The sequence below is a fragment of the Periplaneta americana genome, chromosome 16 (assembly GCF_040183065.1).
Source record: "Periplaneta americana isolate PAMFEO1 chromosome 16, P.americana_PAMFEO1_priV1, whole genome shotgun sequence".
NCBI lineage: Eukaryota > Metazoa > Arthropoda > Insecta > Blattodea > Blattidae > Periplaneta > Periplaneta americana.
This window is the reverse complement of record NC_091132.1, coordinates 168712017-168734946: the sequence shown is the minus strand read 5'-3', so window position 1 is coordinate 168734946 and position 22930 is coordinate 168712017. Positions and strand designations below refer to the sequence as shown.

Genomic DNA, 22930 nt, shown 5'->3' with positions numbered 1-22930 from the left:
GGAGTAGCGGTCAGCGCGTCTGACCGTGAAACGAGGGGGATCGGGTTCAAATGGTTGGGACAAGTTACCTGGTTGAGGTTTTTTCCAGGGTTTTCCCTCAACCTATTGAAGCATAATTACTGGGTAATTTCCGGCTTTGGACCTCGGACTCATTTCGCTACAATTAATTCACATATCACCACAATCCTTGCGATAGCCCGGGTTAAGTTTACGGTGCTACTTGCTGTACTTGTACAAGAGCGCGGCCATTCAGCTAACCTATCATTCACATAACAGGAGTGGTAAGCACAATAAGCCTCTGGCTACAGTGTAGGCCTTATGGTTCATTCTCCGTACGAGAGAGGAAAAAAAAAAAAAAAGGATGTTTACAATTTTGAGAAATCATGTTTATTGATTTAACAATTAATGTTTTCTTTAAGATTGAAGATTATGATATGTATAATTTAAAAATTTTAAGCCTCATATTTTAGTTTGTAAGCAAACATTTGGCACTGATAAATTTCATTGTTTTCTTGTGGCAACCCTTTAATAAGGGACGTTTGTAGTAATAAACTACTGCATAATATATAAAGCATTTCAGATTTAGTTGTTATAATGTTGCTCTTCCTGACTATTTGTAATAAATTATAAACCAATTGCTGTCAGCGTTCGAGCGCTCTGTACAACGGGCCGCTACTTTCCTTGTTTCTGTGGTTCTGCTTAGTGCCATTGATTGATAGATGCCCGTATTTAGCAGAATTTATAAGTAATTTGAAGCTGTCCTGTCTATAATAATAATAATAATAATAATAATAATAATAATAATAATAATAATAATAATAATAATAATAATAATAGGCCTAATACTTACTTACAAATGGCTTTTAAGGAACCCGAAGGTTCATTGCCGCCCTCACATAAGCCCGCCAGCGGTCCCTATCCTGTGCAAGATTAATCCAGTCTCTAACATCATATCCCACCTCCCTCAAATCCATTTTAATATTATCCCCCCCATCTACGTCTCGGCCTCCCTAAAGGTCTTTTTCCCTCCGGTCTCCCAACTAACACTCTATATGCATTTCTGGATTCGCCCATACGTGCTACATGCCTGCCCATCTCAAACGTCTGGATTTAATGTTCCTAATTATGTCAGGTGAAGAATACAATGCGTGCAGTTCTACGTTGTGTAACTTTCTCCATTCTCCTGTAACTTCATCCCGCTTAGCCCCAAATATTTTCCTAAGCACCTTATTCTCAAACACCCTTAACCTATGTTCCTCTCTCAGAGTGAGAGTCCAAGTTTCACAACCATACAGAACAACCGGTAATATAAATGTTTTATAAATTCTAACTTTCACATTTTGGGACAGCAGACTGGATGATAAGAGCTTCTCAACCGAATAATAACACGCATTTCCCATATTTATTCTGCGTTTAATTTCCTCCCGAGTGTCATTTATATTTGTTACTGTTGCTCCAAGATATTTGAATTTTTGCACCTCTTCGAAGGATAAATCTCCAATTTTTATATTTCCATTTCGTACAATATTCTGGTCACGAGACATAATCATATACTTTGTCTTTTCAGGATTTACTTCCAAACCGATCGCTTTACTTGTTTCAAGTAAAATTTCCGTGTTTTCCCTAATCGTTTGTGGATTTTCTCAATAATAATAAATGTTATGTTTTATTTAACGACGCTCGCAACTGCAGAGGTTATATCAGCGTCGCCGGATGTGCCGGAATTTTGTCCCGCAGGAGTTCTTTCACATGCCAGTAAATCTACTGACATGAGCCTGTCGCATTTAAGTACACTAAAATGCCATCGACCTGGCCGGGGATCGAACCCGTAACCTTGGGCATAGAAGGCCAGCGCTATACAAACTCGCCAACCAGGTCGAATAATAATAATAATAATAATAATAATAATAATAATAATAATAATATTTTACTAATAACGTGTTCGTATTTTAGCTTAGCACCCTAGTCAAGTGAATCCGTTAACTCTCACTGAGGGCGCCCATGCTAGTAAAGTCTCATTTCACTCTACTTATTTTTAATCATTGCAGATGTATACATGTAGAATAGTATATTAAAATAAACAAAAGATTAAGAAATATGAAAAGACCCACAAAATTTAAATCAACGAAGATAAATGATGTTCATTCCTGAGTAGAAAATCGTCTGTCTTCTATTTCCTCGTCAAAGTTGGAGACTAGAAATGGTAACAGCGGTTGGTTATGGAGACAACGAAGAATTAAAGGGATCTCATCATCATCACCATCATCCTTGCATGTATTGGGCCTAGTGGCCCGTTACGGTCTCTTGCCAACGCTTGAACGGTCTGCCCAAGGATCTCTTGCCCACAGGATCGTAATTTAAAATTTGGCGTGGAATTCTAGAACGAGGCAATCTGATGACATGTGATCTCCAGTTTTGTCTGTATTTCTGTAGGTATTCCGTAATCGGTTCAATCTGCAGTTCTTTCATAATGTCAAAATTTCTAATGAGATCCATTCTCGTGTATCCCGCTGTACGACGCATAAATCTCATTTCTGCCGTCGCTAATCTTTGTGAATCAATATTACGAATCGTCCAAGCTTCACTACCAAAACAGAGTATAGGTCTGGCCAATGTTTTATAAATTCTGGTGCGCGTGTGTTTTTGTACTAAGGTTGGTTTGAATATCTGATTAATTATCCCCATTGCTCTGTTGAATTTAATAATTTTCTCATTCAAATCCTTTTCTTCTTCATACGAAATTTGGTAACCGAGATAACTAACATTTTTGACTTGTTCGATGATCTTATTATTGATGCATATTTTGCTACGGACTGGTTCCTTTCCTAAGAAAGCCATCACTTTAGATTTGTCAGTTGAAATTTCCATATTGAAACTTTCTGCCATTTGATTAAAGTTGTAAACCAAACGTTGTAAATTATCTTCTGAAGTTGCCATAAACACAATATCATCAGCAAATAATAAAGTATCTATTTGGGACAAACGACTTATCGGTATACCTCCATGTGGTTTCAGTCTCCATTCCTTAATAATGTGATTCATGTATATTATAAATAATACAGGAGATAAACTACAACCCTGTCTCACTCCTTGATTTATTCGTTTCCATTCTGAATATTTGTTTTCAATCCTAACCTGTATATAATTATTATTATAAATATTGTAAACAGCTGTTTTAATTGATTTGGAATACCATCATGTGCTAAAATATTCAATAATTTGTTTCTATCTACTCTGTCGAAGGCTTTCTTCATATCAATAAATGCCAGGTGGGTTTCAATATTAAATTCTCTATCCATCTGCGCATGATCTGCCTTTTCGGAATCCATTTTGTGCTTCATCCAGTGTAGTGTCATAAAATTGGTTCAATTTAATTTTTAGTAATTTGGTATAAATTTTGTAGCCAGAATTGAGAAGGCTTATTCCTCTAAAGTTATGACAGTTGCTTTTAACACCTTTTTTGTGTACCGGAATTATTATTGCTCTTTGCCAACTTTCTGGTGGAGGATTCCCATCATTAAATATTCTGTTGAAGAAAAGCAAAAATCTATTATTAAAAGCATCTAATTAAGGGATCTATTTATTGAAATACGCCCTAAGGAAAACTTAACACAAGCGACACTTTCGGAAACAGTCGAAAAGTCACTGAAATATTTATTTATTTATTTCATCAATCATTGTTCACGTCATGGCGGGTTAGATGTATTCCATTTCTTAATCCGCCATCACTCTCTATACAAATATAACAAAAACTAATACATAAAGAACCTATAAGCATCCCCTGTTTACAATACTAATAATAATAATAATAATAATAATAATAATAATAATAATAATAATGGTACACAACTAATAATAAGTATCGCTCTTGTATTTAAAACTCCTACCTTAGCTTTTTCATTTTACGCTCAATCTCTTAAGAATTATTCTGTTAACTTCATTGACTACTCTTCGTAGTTCTTATCGTGTAACTACTCAACATTTATAATTCCATCTCCGTTAGAGCTTTGACTTTCTCTTCCCATCTAATTTTAACTCTAAAAAGAAATTTTCCTAATTTATGCAGATTGCTGGCGTTTAGGTGACCATTCATATTTTATAAGCTACTATAGCGTTTATTTGTAGAAATTTTTTATCTACCCAACTGTGTCTCAAATCATTCGTTGCCTGGCACTTTAGCGCAATATGCATTGAGTCTTCAGCTAGTCCACACAAAGGACATTTATCCTTCTCTACGTTCCCTCTCCTATTCTTGAGTCTCCAGATACCTAATCTCCACCATGCCATTCCTGTTCTCTCTTCCCTTGAATTTAGTCTAACATATTCTTCCTGTTCCCAAAACTGCTTAACCTCCCTATAGTATTTTAGTGATCCTAGGTCTTTAATATTACTAAAAATATCTTGTCTCGAAATTTCGTTTGCCCTCTCTTTTACTATTCTTCCAATAGTTTTCGTGTTTATAGACCCTAGTTCTCTCCATAGCCAATTTAGACCTAATCTGCTTATTTCTCGTTCCAGCTCCTTCAGCCAATTCGATTTCCAATTAGCGGCTTTCATACAAAAGATACATGTTTTCATAACTGCCGAATTATTCCTACACAGAATATTACCTAAATATTTGATTTTTCTTTCTAGAATAATTCCCAGACTCGAATCGATTCCCATCTCTAGTAACGCTGCCAGGTTAGAAGCATTCTCCGGTATTCCTAGAAATTTTTTTACACATTTTGCTCTTACTTTATCGATGTTTCTACTACCCCAGATCTCAATATTATATAATATCTTTGATTCTACTAGTGCATTATAGATGTTGACCAAATTCTTCGCCCCAATATTCGGCCATTTATTTAGGCATCTGTCTACTGCTTGGAGTGCATTTTTACCTTTATTCAGTGCAACTTCCAGTTTCCCCTACTGTCTATTATCACTCCTAAGTACTTGAATCTGGAAACACAATCAATTGGAACTTTATTCACGTACCATTTCTCTTTCTTACTATGCACGTTGCCCTTTTTGCAGATTAGGACTTTTGATTTCTTTTCGTTTATTTTCAGATCCCAAGTTTTACAGAAGCTATTAATTTCGTTAATCGCCTTTTGAAGCCCGTTGACCGAAAATGCTCCAATAGCGCAGTCATCTGCAAAAAGTAGTCCCGGAATAGGTATCACTGAAATATGAATAATAAAAGAATAATCCCAAATCTGAAATATGAAAGGAATACAGCAGAGGAAATTCCATTATACGATATTGTAAATTGCGTTGCAAATAAAATTTTTGATGGAAATGAAGATAATTCTACATATCTGGATACTAAAAACAAACTTCTTCTTACATGGGAAAAACATATTCCAAGAAATTCCAAAGACAATACAGAGAAGAACATAAAATTATGTCAATATTTCCTCGGAGAAACAGGTAAAACATCAATGTAATGTCTCTTCCAATTTATTATTAATAATATATTATAATTAAAGTTCGAAAGCTATCGATAACGTTTATAGCATTTAATACTTTAGCAGTTTATTTAACCACACTCTATCAACTACTATGTTAATCAACGCCCATGGAATTGATAATAGCGAGATGAGGCCGAGAATTAGTCACACGATTACTTAACATTCGTGTTACAGCTGAGGAAAGCCTCACAGAAAAACCCATGCAGGCTATCAGCTCAAATGGATATAGCAGATCAACACACTAGCGCAGTTCCACATTAGCAGGCAAATGCGCCTACCGCATGAGCTACGGCAGTGAATCTTGAGTGGGCAAGGAATACTAGAATATTCCCATTTAAAAATGAACAATATTTTACACAATAAGACTCAAGGATAATAAAATGTATAAAACATATTATACAATTTTGAGGGTAGAAGGTGCATGGAGTCTGTTAAAGAATAGATTGATTACAATAGATCGGACTCCTTTAACAATATACAGGAACATCATTTTATTTTTACTTGCATTTTTATTGTACCTGCATTTCTGAATGTACTTCACTCTCACCCCTTCACTAATGTCCTTGCTCCCGTCAGACACACAAACTTACGGCCGCTGTTGCATTCCAAGTCTTCAAGCAGTGAAGTAAACACTGCAGTGTATAGTGTGTTTCAGAAATATGGTTGCGTTTTCTATAACCTATATTAATAATATTGTACTAAAAATTATATTCAAGAAACGATAAATTCAATTTCAGAGGATATGATTCAAAATGTTTTTAATAATATGCGTAAAGAATTGAAGCCTGCATTGTAATGAACGGCAACCATTTTCAGCAACTTGTTTAAAAATTCATATTAGCTTATTTTGAATTGAGTGGCTAGAAGCAAAGGAATGCTAGTGACATTTGTAATAACATGAGTTAAGTGCATCCAGTGTAAGCTAAAGTATCTAAAATGTTAGTGGCAAAGGGATATTTTAATCGCATCACACATTAAACTTTAAATAAAAATTTCACGGTTTTACGAAAGCTTAAATATTTAATCCCCATTTTCTCAAAAGTAACTTAAGTGCACTTACATACTCTCTATATTGTATGTTAACATCAATAATTAATATGGTAAATAAAGTAGACATTACATAACGAACATAGCCGCCTGAAAAGTTGAGTTTTTAGAAAAAAAAATGTTACTACTCGACTGTAATTTGATAAATTCCGTAAAAGTGATAATCAAACTGAAAATCGTAATATCGTATTTCCCTACAACATAAATACACTACTTTTCTCTCCTCCTATACCTAGTAAAATGATTTGTTTACATATTGCACTAGTAACATCAAACTCTTGTAATGGAAGGGGGCAACAGTGTTTCCGAGTATAGCCAGGTTAATGTTAAAAATGTTGGTAAAAATAAAGTGATGTCCGTGTATAAATTTTTTATAATAAAATACAAATAAATAAATTGAGTAATTAAAGGAAGAAAATCTCATCTAAATAAGAGGACTCTGGGAAGGATGCCAGAATACTTGTAGCATTACCGCGCTGAACGGCGCCAAATTCTGCACTTGTATTTGCCGCCAGATGTGTGCATTTATGTACTCATATCTCGAATTAAAAGTTAATATTCTACACAAAAAAAAAAAAAAAAAAAAATTAAATTCATTTTCTGGGTAAGTTATAACATTCTTGATTAACATGGAAATTTACCTCCTGAATTCAAATCTGTAATTAGTTTCTCTGTGTCACGCATAGTTTTCAAGTTATATGCAATTTAATTTTATAAGTAATTTTCGTTTCCACACTATGTATTTATGGAGGCAAAACATGTAACTATTAATATTTTAGTCACTTACAAAATTATTTACAAACATTTTATGCACTATGAAACAAAAAATATATACAAAGCCTTAATATAATAATTATGTTATATGGAAAAGCTTATTTAGGATTAGAAAATATGAACAAAATACACTTTTCCCAAAGAATTTAAAAGTCTTATTTTTGTCTCCTGTGTTCAATTTTGCAGTCTCTAATAATGTTCCAGTAGTAGTCAGCAAGCATTGCAGGCATCCATTTCCCTTCATACCGCTTTTCCACGGACATTATAATATCTTTATGGAACCATTCACAATGTTCGTCAGAGACATCAATGCAGCTCCCAGGAAATTAATGTAGATGTTAATCTAGGAAATGCACTTTTAAAGACATGTGACATCCTATATTTCTATATGCATTTATCATTTGTTGAACCAATTGTTCGAAGTCGTTTGCTCTTTTTCTTCCCAGAAAATTTTGCGTTACATTCTTGAAACAAGACCACGCTCTTCTTTCTTTTGGTGCAAGGCATTGTTCAAAATGTGAATCCTCCTAAAGTTCTCTAATTTGGGCACCCACAAACACGCCCTCTTTTATTTTTGCTGCAGAAAGACGAGGAAAAATTTTTGAAAGGTACATAAATCCTCTTTCAGATGTGTTCATGGCCTTAACAAATAGTTTAATAAGGCCTAGCATGATGTGAAGAGGGGGCAGCAGAACATCTTCATTGGCTACCAATTTCTCATTCAGTATATTTTTTTCTCCAAATTTCCACTTACGTTCAGGCTAGATCTCTCTTTTATAATGGGAATTCCTATCGCGAGTATCCCACCCACATAGAAAACATCCATATTTGGTGTAGCCTACCTAATATCATGGCAACTATTTTCAAATCACCACATATTTTCCACTTGTGCTCATTATACTTGATTAATCTCAGCATATTTTTCAAAATATCATATGACTCTTTAGTCATACTTACATAAGCAACTGAGACAGAAGGCATTATGTTCCCATTGTGGAGGAGAACTCCCTTTAGACTGTATTTTGAGGCATCTATAAAACGTCTCCACTCCTGTGGCTCGTATTTGAATTTCAAAGTATTCATTAGGTCACAAACATCATTGCAGAATGTCATCATGAGTTGAATTGCGCATATGCAGAAACAATACTTCATGTAAACACAATACTCACTTCCTCACAAGAATTCCAGTTTAACTGAAGATTTTTCTCTCTCTGTTAGAATCCATTTTACTTCTATGATTTAAGAGGTTTGTGTAAAAGAGAAACATGTAAAGTTTTACATATTTTATATACCACAGATGTCGGAATATTATGGTTAAAAATGAATATTTACTCACATGATAAGGAATGTCTCCACCATCCAAATAATGCCAGTTTAACGAGCTATAAAACTCAATTTTAAATCCTGTAACAATGACTTGCTTATTATCATAAAATTTTTCTAGCAACAGGAATGCCACAATTTAAAAATGAAAACAAATGAAGAAAAAAATTAACTGTTGGCAACTGTTGTTAAGCAAAGCTCACCATCCTTACCACAAACTTAAAATGTCAGTTAAATGAGACGTATATTCTCGTATAACTAAAAAACTAAGATTGATAGCGAATTTCTGATTTCAGATTTGAATTTTCCATATGAGAATCCATTGGAAACACATATTTTCATATAAGAAAAATGACCCTTGTAGAACAGTGAATTATTGATAAGATCATCAAACTGGCAACATCCTCAGAAGGAATAGGTATACTTACCTCTCTTCTAGATTTAGAATTGTGGAAGCTGAATTATTAAAAGCAAGCAGAAGAGTTATCAGCCACAATATACGTGGATACATCACTATACATCACATGAGATGAGCTGGTTGATATACTTTTAATAGTGTTTATAAAGATTTTTATTGACAACTCAAACATTATTTACACAGATTTATCACAGTTTAATGGAAGTTAGAGCATACATACATGAATGTGGTATCATCTCGACCAAGTGGTTCAGTGGTTAATCCACGTTAGCCACTCAAATTTACTCTTGACTTCCACGATGCCGGACAAGACATTCACTACGTTTTCATGGAGTATTCAGTACCATATTGAAATCTTCATGAAAGCCGAGATTCAATTCAATCTGAGTCTCAAGTCGATACACCTAAAAAGTTGGATCGGATCGTATTCAATTCGAATTGAGTTCCATGAAAACGGGTATGATATTCAATACGATCTCAATACGCTAAGCACGTGGCCGATCGTCATTTGTTTGATGTGTCAACTGTTTTACCAACAGTGAGGGCGATATGTTGAAAAAGAGTGTTGTAAAACATAATGTTTCGTGTTTTCCTAAACGCTAATATTACCATTATTCATTAACAGCCAGAATATTACATTTTCATTTGCGTCATTTGGAAAACGCAACATTGTTTACAGCTAATGGCTACGGAGTGACCAACACGCTAATATCACAGTCTAGTGCAGAGGACACAAGTATAGTAATTACAGCCAATAACTCCAACACATTCCAATCTTCAACAGAGGAAATTCTCTTCAAAATATGTGACTGGTTCTCAGTCAATAAATTAGTATTAAATTGTAACAAAACTAACATAATTCAATTTAAATCCTGTCCAAATTCAACGTCGCAAATTTCTAGCGCAATAATTAACAATAGATCCCTATTAGAAACAACAACAAACAAATTTCTTGGCTTAAAAATCGATAATGTGTTAAACTGGAAAAATCATATTAAAGAAATTACCCCCAAACTAAATTCAGCTTGTTTTGCTATTAGATCTATGCAAAAGATAGTAAATATCAATACCTTAAAAACAATATACTTTGCATACTTCCACTCGGTAATGAGTTTTCGAATAATATTCTGGGGAAATTCCACAGATAGTAACAGTATATTCCTATTACAAAAAAGAGTAATTAGAATAATAGTAGGTGCCAAATCTAGGGAATCGTGTAGGACTATTTTTAAAAAACTACAAATAATGCTCATGGCTTGTCAGTATATCTTTTCATTAATAATCTTCCTCGCATGTAATCGTGAAAACTTTGTAACTAATTCAACAGTTCATAGCATAAATACACGTCAAAAAATGACTTTCATACTCCATCGGCAAGTCTATCATGCTATCAAAAAGGAATGCATTATATGGCAGTAAAAATTTTTAATAGCCTCCCTATCGATATGAAAAATGAAACTCAAAACATAAGATTATTTAGGACCAAATTAAAGAAGTAGCTAATTTCTCACGCCTTCTATTCTGTAGGTGAATTTATGACATTCAATAACACTTCATGAAATTGATACTAAAACTTTGTGTTGTACTAGTAGACTATATTGTAAACCTCTTCTGTATATATTTCATCTAGACTGTGACTATAAATTAAGACTTTATAATAGTATTAAGTTTTTTGACTTGTTTCATATTCTAGCTGTAAGCAATGTATGAATACCATGGAATGTTAATAAATACAATAAAATAGTATATACAGTCACGAAGCTTGAGTTGTTGAGGGTACTAGGAACAATAGACTGTGATGGTACTATTTCGCATTGTCTGTAATGAGGCCACAGTAGCGATCCTAGTGGTTAGCAACCATCTATGGATGCATATTTCCTACGTTACTGTATATCAGGCGTCTCAAGGGCAACGCACAGAATCTGTCATAGGGAGCAAGTTCAGATAACGTAGTCAGCTGGACAGATAAGCTCAATACCGAAGATAGCCGATGATATTCATGTTACAAGCGTGAGCGAGCTAAGTTGTAACTGTCGCGGGAGAAATGCTACAGAACTACACTTTTTGACCTGTACGTAAACAGTACATTAGTCGGCTGTTTTCGGAATAAATTTCTTAAGTAGTTTGCAGTAATAATAATCATAATAATAATAACTTATTATCTAATGATATGTCAGTGACTATAAATAAGATCATCAAGCATGAAAAACAATACATGTTGCGTAATTATTTAAGCACAATAGTTCATTCCTGGCTAAATGGTTTTACATATCTCTTTTCTTTTAAACTTATATATTTAATAAAATAAAATTCAATTAAATAATGATTAAATTACAATGAAACTTGTTGGTTGTTAAAGTACGTAATCTTACGATATATCAATATTAATATATTCAATACAACAGAAGTGAAATATGTTTTCTTATGTTTTTAATATATTAAAAAGATAATTAAAACATCTTAGGAATTTACAAACGATTATTTTAAATTGAAACGTATTCAAATGCTTAAAATTTAACATACAACAAAATACAATACTGGTATTGAAAGACTTAATATATTATCTCATAAATTCATTTTTAAACACATTGTTCTGAGTAAAAGTGCTAGTAAATTAAATTGTACTCTTAACTACCTTCTAGGGGGAAATGAACTGGCTACCTTACTCCATTATCTCCTGGCCTAGTTGCCTCATAAGTGGTGCCTTCTTGGTACCACTTGAGAGGTTAAGACCTGTCTTCGGATAGTTGACTAAACAACAGGAAACAACTATCTTTGCTTGAGAATTACTTCAATCCGAACTGTCAACATCATTAAAATATTATAACATACAGGGAATTTAAGACAATTAACATTCTATAAAACATATTGGTGACAGTTGTTTAAATGCATATAATTCTATTCCTGTCCAATAAACTGCATTGTTATGCTGCTCTCAGCTACAATTATTTTTTCTCACTATAACTTCATCTACGTCTGGAGATAACGATTGAGTTGCCATCAGACGGAGAGTATTAATGAGATGGGCTTGTGTCATGCGTGATCTATGCTTCGACTTTGCAATCTTCATTAGGGAAAAGAATTGCTCGCAGGTATAAGTGGAGCCAAACATAGCAACAATTCTTATTGCAACATTTCGTATCCGTGGAAAACTGTGCTTTCCGAGAAGACTGTAGAATTCTTGCGGTCTCATTGTCGGGAAACTGTGCTGCTTTGCATTTCAATTAACTCAATCTGTAGTTCCTCCGGCACGTCGGTGGGCTGAATCAGGAAAGGCGTTATAAATACATTGAACATTCTTTCCAGGAGAGTGAAGTCATTAAATCTGGTCTCAAATTCTTTCTTCAAGTCCTTCAGCACTTCACTATATTTGTTACACTGATCTTGATTCAAATTACTTAACGACTTTAGATTAGTGAAATGGTAACAATTACCCACTGAAACTTGCAACTCCCATAGTTTTATTTTCTCTATGAAAGCTTTTATTTGTTCATACATTGCCGTAATAAGTATGTTCTTTCCTTGGAGGCTCTGGTTTAGGGAGTTAAGGTGTCCTGTAATGTCGCTGAGGAAGGCTAGATCTTGTATCCATTCGTTATCGGCCAGTACAGGGAGAGGACTTTTAATTTCCTCCAAGAACTCTTTTATTTCCTTCCTCAGGTCAAAAAAACGAGAGACAAGAGCTCCACGACTTAACTTCAGTGTAATATGGTATGTCACTGTAATCATTCCTCGCTAGCCTTAGGAATTGCCTAAAGTGGCGGTGGCTTAACGCACGACTTCTTATCAAATTGGTGGCTTTTACGACAGCTCCATCACATGAGACATTTTCACAGATTTCGCACAAAGGGACTCTTGGTGCAGAAAACAATGTATGAAAGTAACATTTTGATTGCCGAGTTATTCTTTCAGTCGACCAATAAGACCTTTTTCGGTGCCCTTCATTGCTGGTGCTCCGTCAGTTGCTACACATACTGACCTAAAATTAATAAAATAATAATTGCTATAATCCCAATTGACAAAATATGGTTATCAACAGTAATCTCACTAGACGTTTTGATTTTATCGATATATCTGCGAGTGGAACACGAGCAGATTTATCTAGAGAAAATCAAAACTCGAGTGGGATTTAATTGACTATTACACGATTAGAAGAAAGTATAAAAAGATTAGAAGTAACGAAGTACTCCAATACAATAAAATATTAATTGACTTACGAAAATACAACTGTCTTCAAATGTATTATTGTACCATCTCAACATTACAAATATTACGCTAGATGCATGCTAGATGGCAGTAGTGAGCAATGCCTTGTCGTCGAGAAGTTCTCGATCTGTTATACACGATGACGATGTTACTAGTCAAGAAGGCTTTGTTGATTCAGTTTCATTTTTATAAAAATTGCAACATTCCACTTCAATTATCCGAATCCCAGTAATCAACGTCACTTGACAGATGATTTTCAATAAATCTTAATATTAAACAATCTCTGATACATGACTATCCATAATATCATATAGCAGGAGCTATAACATAACCTAACTAATATACTGTACACAAGTGTTAGAAAAGTTTTAATTAACGACGATGACATAAAAAATAAACATGAATAATTTTAAAAGGAATAATTATTGAATGTACCATTTTCAAATTTGAATGTGGTTGGTGGTTGAATTGATGTTATATTGGACGTGTGCATAAAAGTGGAACTCGTTGATTTAGGCCTACATGGTGTATTCAACTTATTCAGAATTTCCGAAAGAATAATTTTAAAAGGAATAATTATTGAATGTACAATTTTCAAATTTGAATGTGGTTGGTGGTTCAATTGATGTTATATTGGACGTGTGCGTAATAGAAGTGGAACTCGTTGATTTAGGCCTACATGGTGTATTCAACTTATTCAGGATTTCCGAATGGTGCTCTTCATTTATTTGTAAATCGGATTTCAGAAGATGCATAGGTATGATCAGTGATTTTTATTAATTCTTGTTCTTGAATGCCAATGCGAGTCATATTTGAAACTGCTGTGCATCAACTGGAATGGTTTGTAATTTTATATATATATATATATATATATATATATATATATATATATATATATATATATATTTTTCACGTCCAGACCAGCGCAGTTTCAAATGTTGGCAAACAAAGAAACAAATGCTAGGGACGCGATAAAATTAAACAAATGCTAGGGACGCGATCAAATTAAACAAATGCTAGGGACGCGATAAAATTGTGCGATAAGCAGCCATGATTGGTTGAAATACGTCCTTTCGTACCGTTTTATTGGTCAAAAGTAGTATGACGTAGTAAGAGTGTAATAGTCAATTTGAAACCTAATTATAACTTTATCTGAATTAAAATCAAGGAAATACATTGATTATTGAATGTTCATTAAAATGTTCGTTGAAATATAAATTAAAGTATTAAAATATACCTGTCCCAAGGTAGTTCATACTTGTCGACCATCTCCACAATGCATTCAAATAAGTCTGCACCTGTTGTGTCAGTCAGGGGTATCAAGTCAAGTAACTCTTCCATGACTGACAAATCATCTTCAACTCCCCTGATGAACACAGCACACTGACAACAATCTCGAAGCTGGCTATTGATATTTTCACCTAATTCTTCTATCCTGTCAGCCACTGTGTTTGGTGACAAACATATCCTCTGAAAACATGATGTCACTTCAGGACACATAATATCTGCGACTTTTAACAGACATTCTTTTACGAATGTACCTTCTGTAAAAGGTCTTCCAGTTCTACCTATAATATGAGCGACGGCATAACTAGCTTTCAATGCTGATTCCTGAAAAGTATAGAATACAGTATTCTGTATAAGTCTGCTTTGTAACTGACGATGACTTTGATAGTCACGAGTACAAATAAACAAGAATATACTGTATTAGGTACACTTTCAGACCAATGAGAGCCAATTGAGTTGAGCGAGTTGTTGAAAAAGTGAAACTTTATTTACTGTAATTTTGAATATTCATGTTCACGCATTGATAAATTAATGTCCTGTTCCTATTTTACAATTAAAAAAATTTCCAGGTATCAGATTTCATCAAGATTGGAGGAAATGAGATTATCCATCCCTTTCTGCTCCTTTGGAGTAAAATTTTACAAATAAAACATAGTCGATAACACACTGAAGATTAGAACGAAGCCAATGGTAAAGTCCTATAAAAATCGGTTGTGTAATTTTAAATCATTGACATTTTTATTTTGAAACTCTTCTCTTTCCCAACCCTTAGGTTAGAGATCGAATTTCAATTTCTCTACTTAAAAACGAAGTGACCACCGTGGAAAGTGACATTTCATCAGATTCTAAAGAAAATAAATAGTAACTTACCGATGAAAATTTTGAATCCACAGATGAGCTGCCTAGGTGTTTTGCTGATTTTAAACGTTGAACTAGAAGCATTTGCTCTGTGCCCTGAATTCCTGAGTACATGGCCTCATGCTTAACTTTGTAATGCCGTTGAAAATTGTACTTTTTCTTACAACATAACTTCACCCCACAAACCAAGCATTCCGCAATATCACTGACACTCGATTTATTAAGAAATCCACCTCCCAACTGTCTTGAAAAAATCTCTGCTGAGATTTAAATTTATTTGTTACATCTGTAAGCGCCATTTTCACCTCTTTAACTTTGAAGATTACAACACAATGACTGACTGTTATGTCGTAACGGTTGGAGATGTCTATCTATACATTCAAACGGCGCGGTCAGTGACGTCATCCGGAGATACACGAACTGCTCCCGCATCTTGTTGCACTCTTACATTAAAAATGAGAGAGGAGGATATGCTCCGTGAAGGCCCTATTGAGACGTCTGCTGTATATACTAGACTGTTCTTATATGTCGATGACATGTTAACCAACATAACTGCTTTCCAAACTTCAGCTTCCGTACTCAGATCGATTTCAATACGTATCGAAAATTGTATGAAAACAGGGATCGTATTCAGTATGGGAAATGTATTCTGATGGATCTAAATACTCAGAGCCTTCTTCAGCTACAAGCTGGAGCCATACGTCGGCAACACTGTAATTAACTGTCAAGCAGAGGCCCACTATCCAGAACACGTGTTTGTGCTAATGCCGATTTTCAATGCAAATTAATTTTACAATATAAGTGTGTGTCGATGGAATTACGTTCGCGGTCGTACCAAACGTTAATTGTTGATGTATTATAAACTAAGTGCGTGTTGGCGATAAAAACAAGACAATAAATGAAAATATGGCTGCAGTCTTTGGCAATTTTTGCGGTTATTAATAACGACAAAGTGATTGACAATTCTTCTAAATATTAAATATTGTATAAACTACATTTTTATAGTCTTACTTGTGGTTTGTGGTGTATCAGAATTCTAGCCAAAACTTAAAAACATCTTTTACTGGAAGAGTATTCCTTTCTTAGTGCAGATATCGTTCATTACAGTAATGCTCTTTCACATTCTTCAGTTGAAACTGGGATAGAATCTATAATATGTAACTGACTCAAGATTCATAAACGCACGAAAAGTAACAATATTTCCCTCATCTAGCAAACTGCCAGCATTACATCTGAACGAGTTTTAAAATTAACGAATCAGCACTGCAGAATTCTTGAGGCGCCACATCATAAAATTAGTGACGTGCGAAGGCATCTAGCAAGTTTTGAAATTAGCGAATCAATGTAGCAGATTTATCGAGGCAACATGCCATAAAGTTAGTGTTAATTACTTATACAAATACCACTGCGGTATACAAGTTGAAATTAACAAATCACAACTACTCCTGAAGTGCCAGACATAGTGTTCGATATAACAACGAATTGACAAGCGTTTAAGGGGAGAGGATGGTATTTTTTGGTGAAAAAGTGAGTAAATAAAAAAATTTTTTTTTCTTTGAAATACCCTGTGATATATGTGGAATGCACAGCATAATATTTTGTGGGTATTTGTACCCTTATCAGATGTTGAAACGCCATTTTTAAACTTCCTGTGTTATGAATTTTTAAATTACTCGTCCCCTTTTACTGTTGTTTCCGGTAAATTGAATTAAAAAAAAAAATTTCTTTTGTTTAAAATACTCTTTGATATGTGTGGAATGCATTGCATAACATTTCGTGGGTATTTATGCCCTTATCGGATGTTGAGACGCCATTTTTTTAACTTCCTGCACTATGGATTTTTAAATCTCACACCCGCTTTTATCGGTTTCCAGTAACTTCATTTTTTTTTTGCTACATTGCCAGACAAAAATGGATATAATTTCTGAACTATTAAAGATACATGCATAAAATTTAGAACACAAATTCTTTAAATTATTAGGAAACCTTTCTCTGTAACAGAATTTTGTTAATTCATTTCATTTTAAAATTACGTCCGTTTGTTTGCAAGAAAGGAACTCAGAAAAGTGTTATTAAATTTTAATTGTTTATTTTACAAACGTAGGGACTAAAATAAAAATTCTGTTACAGACAGTTTGTAGAGCAAGCCTTTGCAAGTACATTGCAAAAAACTGGATGAATCTACCTTTAAAAATGGTTTAGATTATATAGGTTTTAGTAAAATCCTGCATTTGGTATATATATATTTTTTTCAAATCTGCGCCCCCAAATAATTTTTTTTTATATTTATTTTTGGTTGAGTTGTTACAGCTATGAGCCCTCTACACACAAAAATTAATATTTTACACGAAATAGTAAAGAAGTTTTAAAAAATACCATCCTCTTCCCTTAAGCAAAGGATATGAGATGCTAGCCGTTACTTTTATGCCAGATAGGCTATCAAAATCAAAATGTTCTTCAAATAACTAATATCCTCCATTTCAAAGTATATAAAATACTATTTAAACATAATTAATATGTTTTCCGGTGTATGTTTTTTCTGGTACGGTGACAGCGAGTTTTTATTTTAGACAGTAAAGCATACCAGCCCAACTACAGCACTGGTCAGACTATAAAACCCAGGAAAAAGGCAGACATGTTGGATCTGCTGAAGTACAGATACTATTGCTCTCTTACGGTATCTGATGAAGAACCGAGGACTACCGGTCAAGAAATAAATGTACCGCTACCTCAGTAAAGCCAAAAAGAACTTGAAAGTGCGGAAGAAAATGACGAATGCTGTGATTAGAAGATATAGAGACAAATGGTAAAATCGATTTTAACGTACAGTTTAATTTGTTAAGAAAATTTAGAGCACGAAAGATGTACTTTGTTAGATTTTTTAGTTGAAGTCGCCACAGTCACAAGGTGATTTCACTTTTCAACCTTAGAGTCAAATGTATTAGTTGCAACATGATTTGTGTATAAAAAAAATGTATTTTTGTGTTTGTATTCTGTAACTAGAATTTTCATACTTTTATGACTTACTTGAATTGTCCTCTGAACCGTCCATCTATGTACTATAGCTCCAGAATAATAGTAATACTAAAAAATATAACATTTAAAATGATTGTTCGTTTTTTTAATAATAGGGATTATACACTTCCGTAGAAACCATGACTTAAGAGTAAAAGTGACGCCATAATGTACCTCTGTAGATTTAAAACTGGTAGTGATAATTTCGAGAAACATCTAAAAGTAATGTCCGCAAGATTCCCATTTCAAATATATAATAGTACAACATTGACAACTAACATAGTTCAAGGCTGGCACAATCATTTCCAGAAATATATAGTCACACATCACGCATTGATAGTTTCCACAGATATCTCATTTGAATGGCTTCTCGCTTTTGTGGAGAAGTGAATGATATCTCAGGTGTCCACGCTGTGAAAATCGCTTTCCACAAACATCACATTCAAATGGCTTCTCGCCGGTGTGATGACGTAAATGACTTTTTAGATCAGATTTTGTTATGAAACACTTATCACATACACTGCACTTGAATGGCTTTTCGCCGGTATGTTGCCGCAAATGATATTTCAGATGTCCAGTTTGCGAAAAAGAGTTTCCACAGAGATGGCATTTAAATGGTTTCTCGCCCGTGTGGCGACGTGAATGATTTTTCAAGTGTCCACTCTGTGAGAAGCACATACCACAAACATCACATTTGAAAGGCTTTTCGCCTGTGTGATGACGTAAGTGACTTTTCAGATCGGATTTTGTTACGAAACACTTACTGCACACATCGCACATGAACGGCTTTTCGCCGGTATGGTGTCTCGTATGATTTATAAGATGTCCGGACTGAGAAAAACACTTTCCACAGATATCGCATTTGAAGGACTTCTCGCCCGTGTGGATACGTAAATGATATTTTAGAGTTTTGCATAAGGCGAAACACTTCCCACAGACATCACATTTGAAAGGCTCGTCTCTTGTATGTGTCAGCATGTGACATCCCAACAACTCGCTAGTTGAGAAAACTTTACTACACATGTTACACTTGAATGTGACGCTGCTATGTCCGTTGCTGTTAGGCTGAGTCTTCAAGTAGTCTTCTCTGGTGAATAAATTGTTAGCTTTTCCACAGCTGTTAGTATTCTCACAAACAGATATTTCTTGAGATATATTTTCTGGATGTTGGACTATCACAACCTCCTCTTCATGTTTGTGTGTAACTCCAATGCTATGATGAGAATGTACCGTTAATCTGATCAATACAGGAGTAAAATTAGCATCCACACCATAATATATGACTCTACTCTCTTTCCAGCTCAAGATTGAAGTAAATGTAAACAAATGCACGTGGCATAATGGTTCCTGATTGGTTATTGGACGCACAATGCCTCCAAACTCATGCTTGTCATCTTCTTCCTCATATTAAAATAGTTCCTTCTAAAATAATAAAATGTATAATATACATGGAATACGAGTGAATTAAACATGCTTGTAAGAACACTTTCTTACGATTTAAACAACATGTTTATATTAGTAGTTTCAGACATTGCGTGTTAAATCATTGTAACGTGTATTGTGGCAACGCGCATGCGTAATAGGCATTAAATCCCTCCCAAGGTGACTTGCAGCTTCACAGAGCACATCAGCACAGCTGGTATAACACAGTGAGAGACTCAGTGTTGCCAACCTCAATTAAATTTCTGTAGAATTAAGAAATTCTCCACTCTTCAAAGAATAACATTTAATCACGAATCTACAGAAAATGAAAATCCACTATTCCCAGTAGAGAAATAATAAATATTAACCCTCTGTGAGCATTTTACGTGTTAGTTCAATGAATGTGTTGAAATGGCTGCCCTGCGTGCTCACTTGCTGAAAATAATGCGCCCTGGTGGCTGCTTTGGTAGCTAGCTTGCGATTGCGGAGTAATACATTTCGGTTTTGTTTACTTCTATTTCAATCTTTAGTTGGAAATAGCAATCACATCTAAACACTGGAGACAAGAAGCACATTCTAGCGATGCACTCATTACATTGTGAAAAAGAACATAAAAGCGGCAAAATGGTTCATAACAGTCTGGGACGATTTCTAAAACAAGGTCTAGACCCGGCCATGCTTTAAACTCCATTTGGATTTATAAAACGAGATCTTTTTCATTTTTGTGAGCCATGGCTCGAAACCATGGTCTGAAGCAGAGACCACGGCTGGGGTAGGTTTAAAACTACGGCTTCATGTACATAAGATGGAGGTAGTAGATCAGCTGGATGATTATCAAATGAGAATTTGTCTCTACGCTATTAAATCACCAGATTAGAGTGATGAGTGACAGGGATAATCCTTTGTAACTATATAACAACGATAATTTCAGACGAATATTTCGATTTTCGAAGGAATCAACACAAAATTGAGCAACAACGCTAAATAATAATCTGCAACGAAGTGCAAGAGGCAGCGGGTTGACAATTTTTTTTTACACCTTCTTGTTGATTTCAGGGAAGTACGATATATTTTATATTAATTATAAATTTATGCCCATAAAGGTCTGCGCACACCGACGCGGGAGCGGTAGCGAATACGAAACCGACGCGAATTATTGTGACTACAGCGGGATATGAATCCATTCACACCGCAGCGACACAATCACACCTAGATGGCGGGACTGCAGCGTTCTACCACAGTCTAATACTTACAGTCGCGCAACTTCAACACTTTTTTTGCCAACATTCGCGACACTAGCGCCCAAGCGGCAGGCAAGGCACTGGTCATAGGGTTGATACAGCCAGCACGTGCTTTAAAGGGATGCGAGATGTTATAAACGTTTTAATCATGCGTCGGAATAAAGGCAATGTGTGCAATGACGAAAATTGCAGTTACAACAAATTTAAATCTCCGAATTTATCGTTCTTCAGATTCCCTAAAGACCAAGAGAAAATCATAACTCAGTCATAACCAATAATCCACGCTGTAGGTAGCCTACGTATTGTGTTCTATAAAATATTTATTAGTTATCAGTTTCCTATTTGTATATCAAAGTAAATACCTGTTACAGTATATTATTTTTTTGCAGAGATTATATGTGTATATATTTATTATATTTTCAAATCTATTTTTTGTGTTCATTTTTGTTGATTCAACACCAACTTTCTTATGCCAAATATTAATCAATCTGGATGAAATTTTTACTGCAAGTATTTATAAGGTAGCTGCAGGTTTCTATGCATTTATTTTGTGAGAAATGCTACTAGTTTATTCTATTAATATTTTTCTTAATGCTGCTAGTTTATTTTATTAATAAAATAAACTAGCAGCATTTCTCACAAAATAAATTCATAGAAACATGCAGCTACCTCATAAATACTAGCAGTAAAAATTTCTTCCAGATTGATTAATATTTGGCATAAGAAAGTTGGTGTTGAATCAACAAAAATGAACACAGCAAAATAGATTTGAAAATAAAATGAATATTTATGCAAATTAATATTTTCCTCCGCTACATTCATCTAGTAACTTCAGGGAGCCAACAAAAAGTTACTAGATTTGTAATCAGAAATTTTAAAAAAGAATTCTTCGATGAAAAACAATTTTGACAGCTCTTTAAATTCCACGCCCCCTTCCAGCCTTAATTTAAAAAGTGTAAACATACGAGTATTTGTAATCAGAATTGAGCTGAATCCATTTGGGGTATGAAAATATAAATTCTGTGTAAGTGAAATAGCTAAAAAAAATTTGGAAAAATTTTCATGATTTTCAGTGGAGTCTTCCCTTAAATTAAAAATGTTGGTTTCAAACTACATTCTTCATCCGGTTAATTTATTTTGGAAAATTGATTGTTTTCAGTTCCGTGTTTTTCCTTCAGATTTCGTTCTCTCTAATTCGTTTTAATTGTGAAAGTGAACTACCGGTGTCTTCTACTTTCAGACAGTATTATTATTATTATTATTATTATTATTATTATTATTATTATTATTATTATTATACAGTAGTTATTGACGCAATAATAATACTAATGATTTACATAAAATGTTATTCAAGCAAGAAAAAACAAGAATTGATATTGCAAAAAAAAAAAAAACTATTATACAATGGAATAATTATCAACAAGTATAATAAAATAGCCTAAATATATTATCACTTTAATATACGTAATCAAGACAATCATGGATTGAATACCACTGTATTAGAGGATGCGTGTTAAACAAAACTTTACAAATTTTTCACGACGCATCTTTGTGAAAGCCACAGAGGGCGCAGTAATGAATGAGAACATATTGTATTACAAAAAGAATGTCTGTTCTCTTAACGGAGTTTCGGTTAACAATGGTTCTACTGTGACAGCAAGAGTGTAGTACTACATGAACGAACCTATGATCATCTTCGGCAACTACAAGAAGCATCCTATTCGCGACTGCATCCCGCTTTGTTGTGAAGATAACGACGAATTTCGCTGCGATCGTGGGATTACAAGTTTCGCTCCCGCGTCCCGCGTTGGTGTGCGCAGACCTTTAGACTATATAACTTAATTCTTAGTTTTTAATACTCGAAATTGATGTGGGCCTATAAA

The 22930-nt window shown here is 34.3% G+C and overlaps 1 protein-coding gene across 2 annotated transcripts in view; it reads right to left on the bottom strand.

The window, feature by feature from the left end:
• Positions 1-15724: 15724 nt before the first annotated feature.
• Positions 15725-22930, bottom strand: part of LOC138691857 (zinc finger protein OZF-like) — a 33335-nt gene continuing 26129 nt past the window's right edge. The window contains exon 5 of one of the 2 annotated variants that reach the window (XM_069814401.1): positions 15725-19621. In XM_069814401.1, the coding sequence (XP_069670502.1) occupies positions 18739-19621 (883 nt within the window). In that variant the 3' untranslated portion in view covers positions 15725-18738. The remainder of the gene's footprint in view (positions 19622-22930) is intronic. The other variant, XM_069814402.1, reaches the window with a different exon arrangement.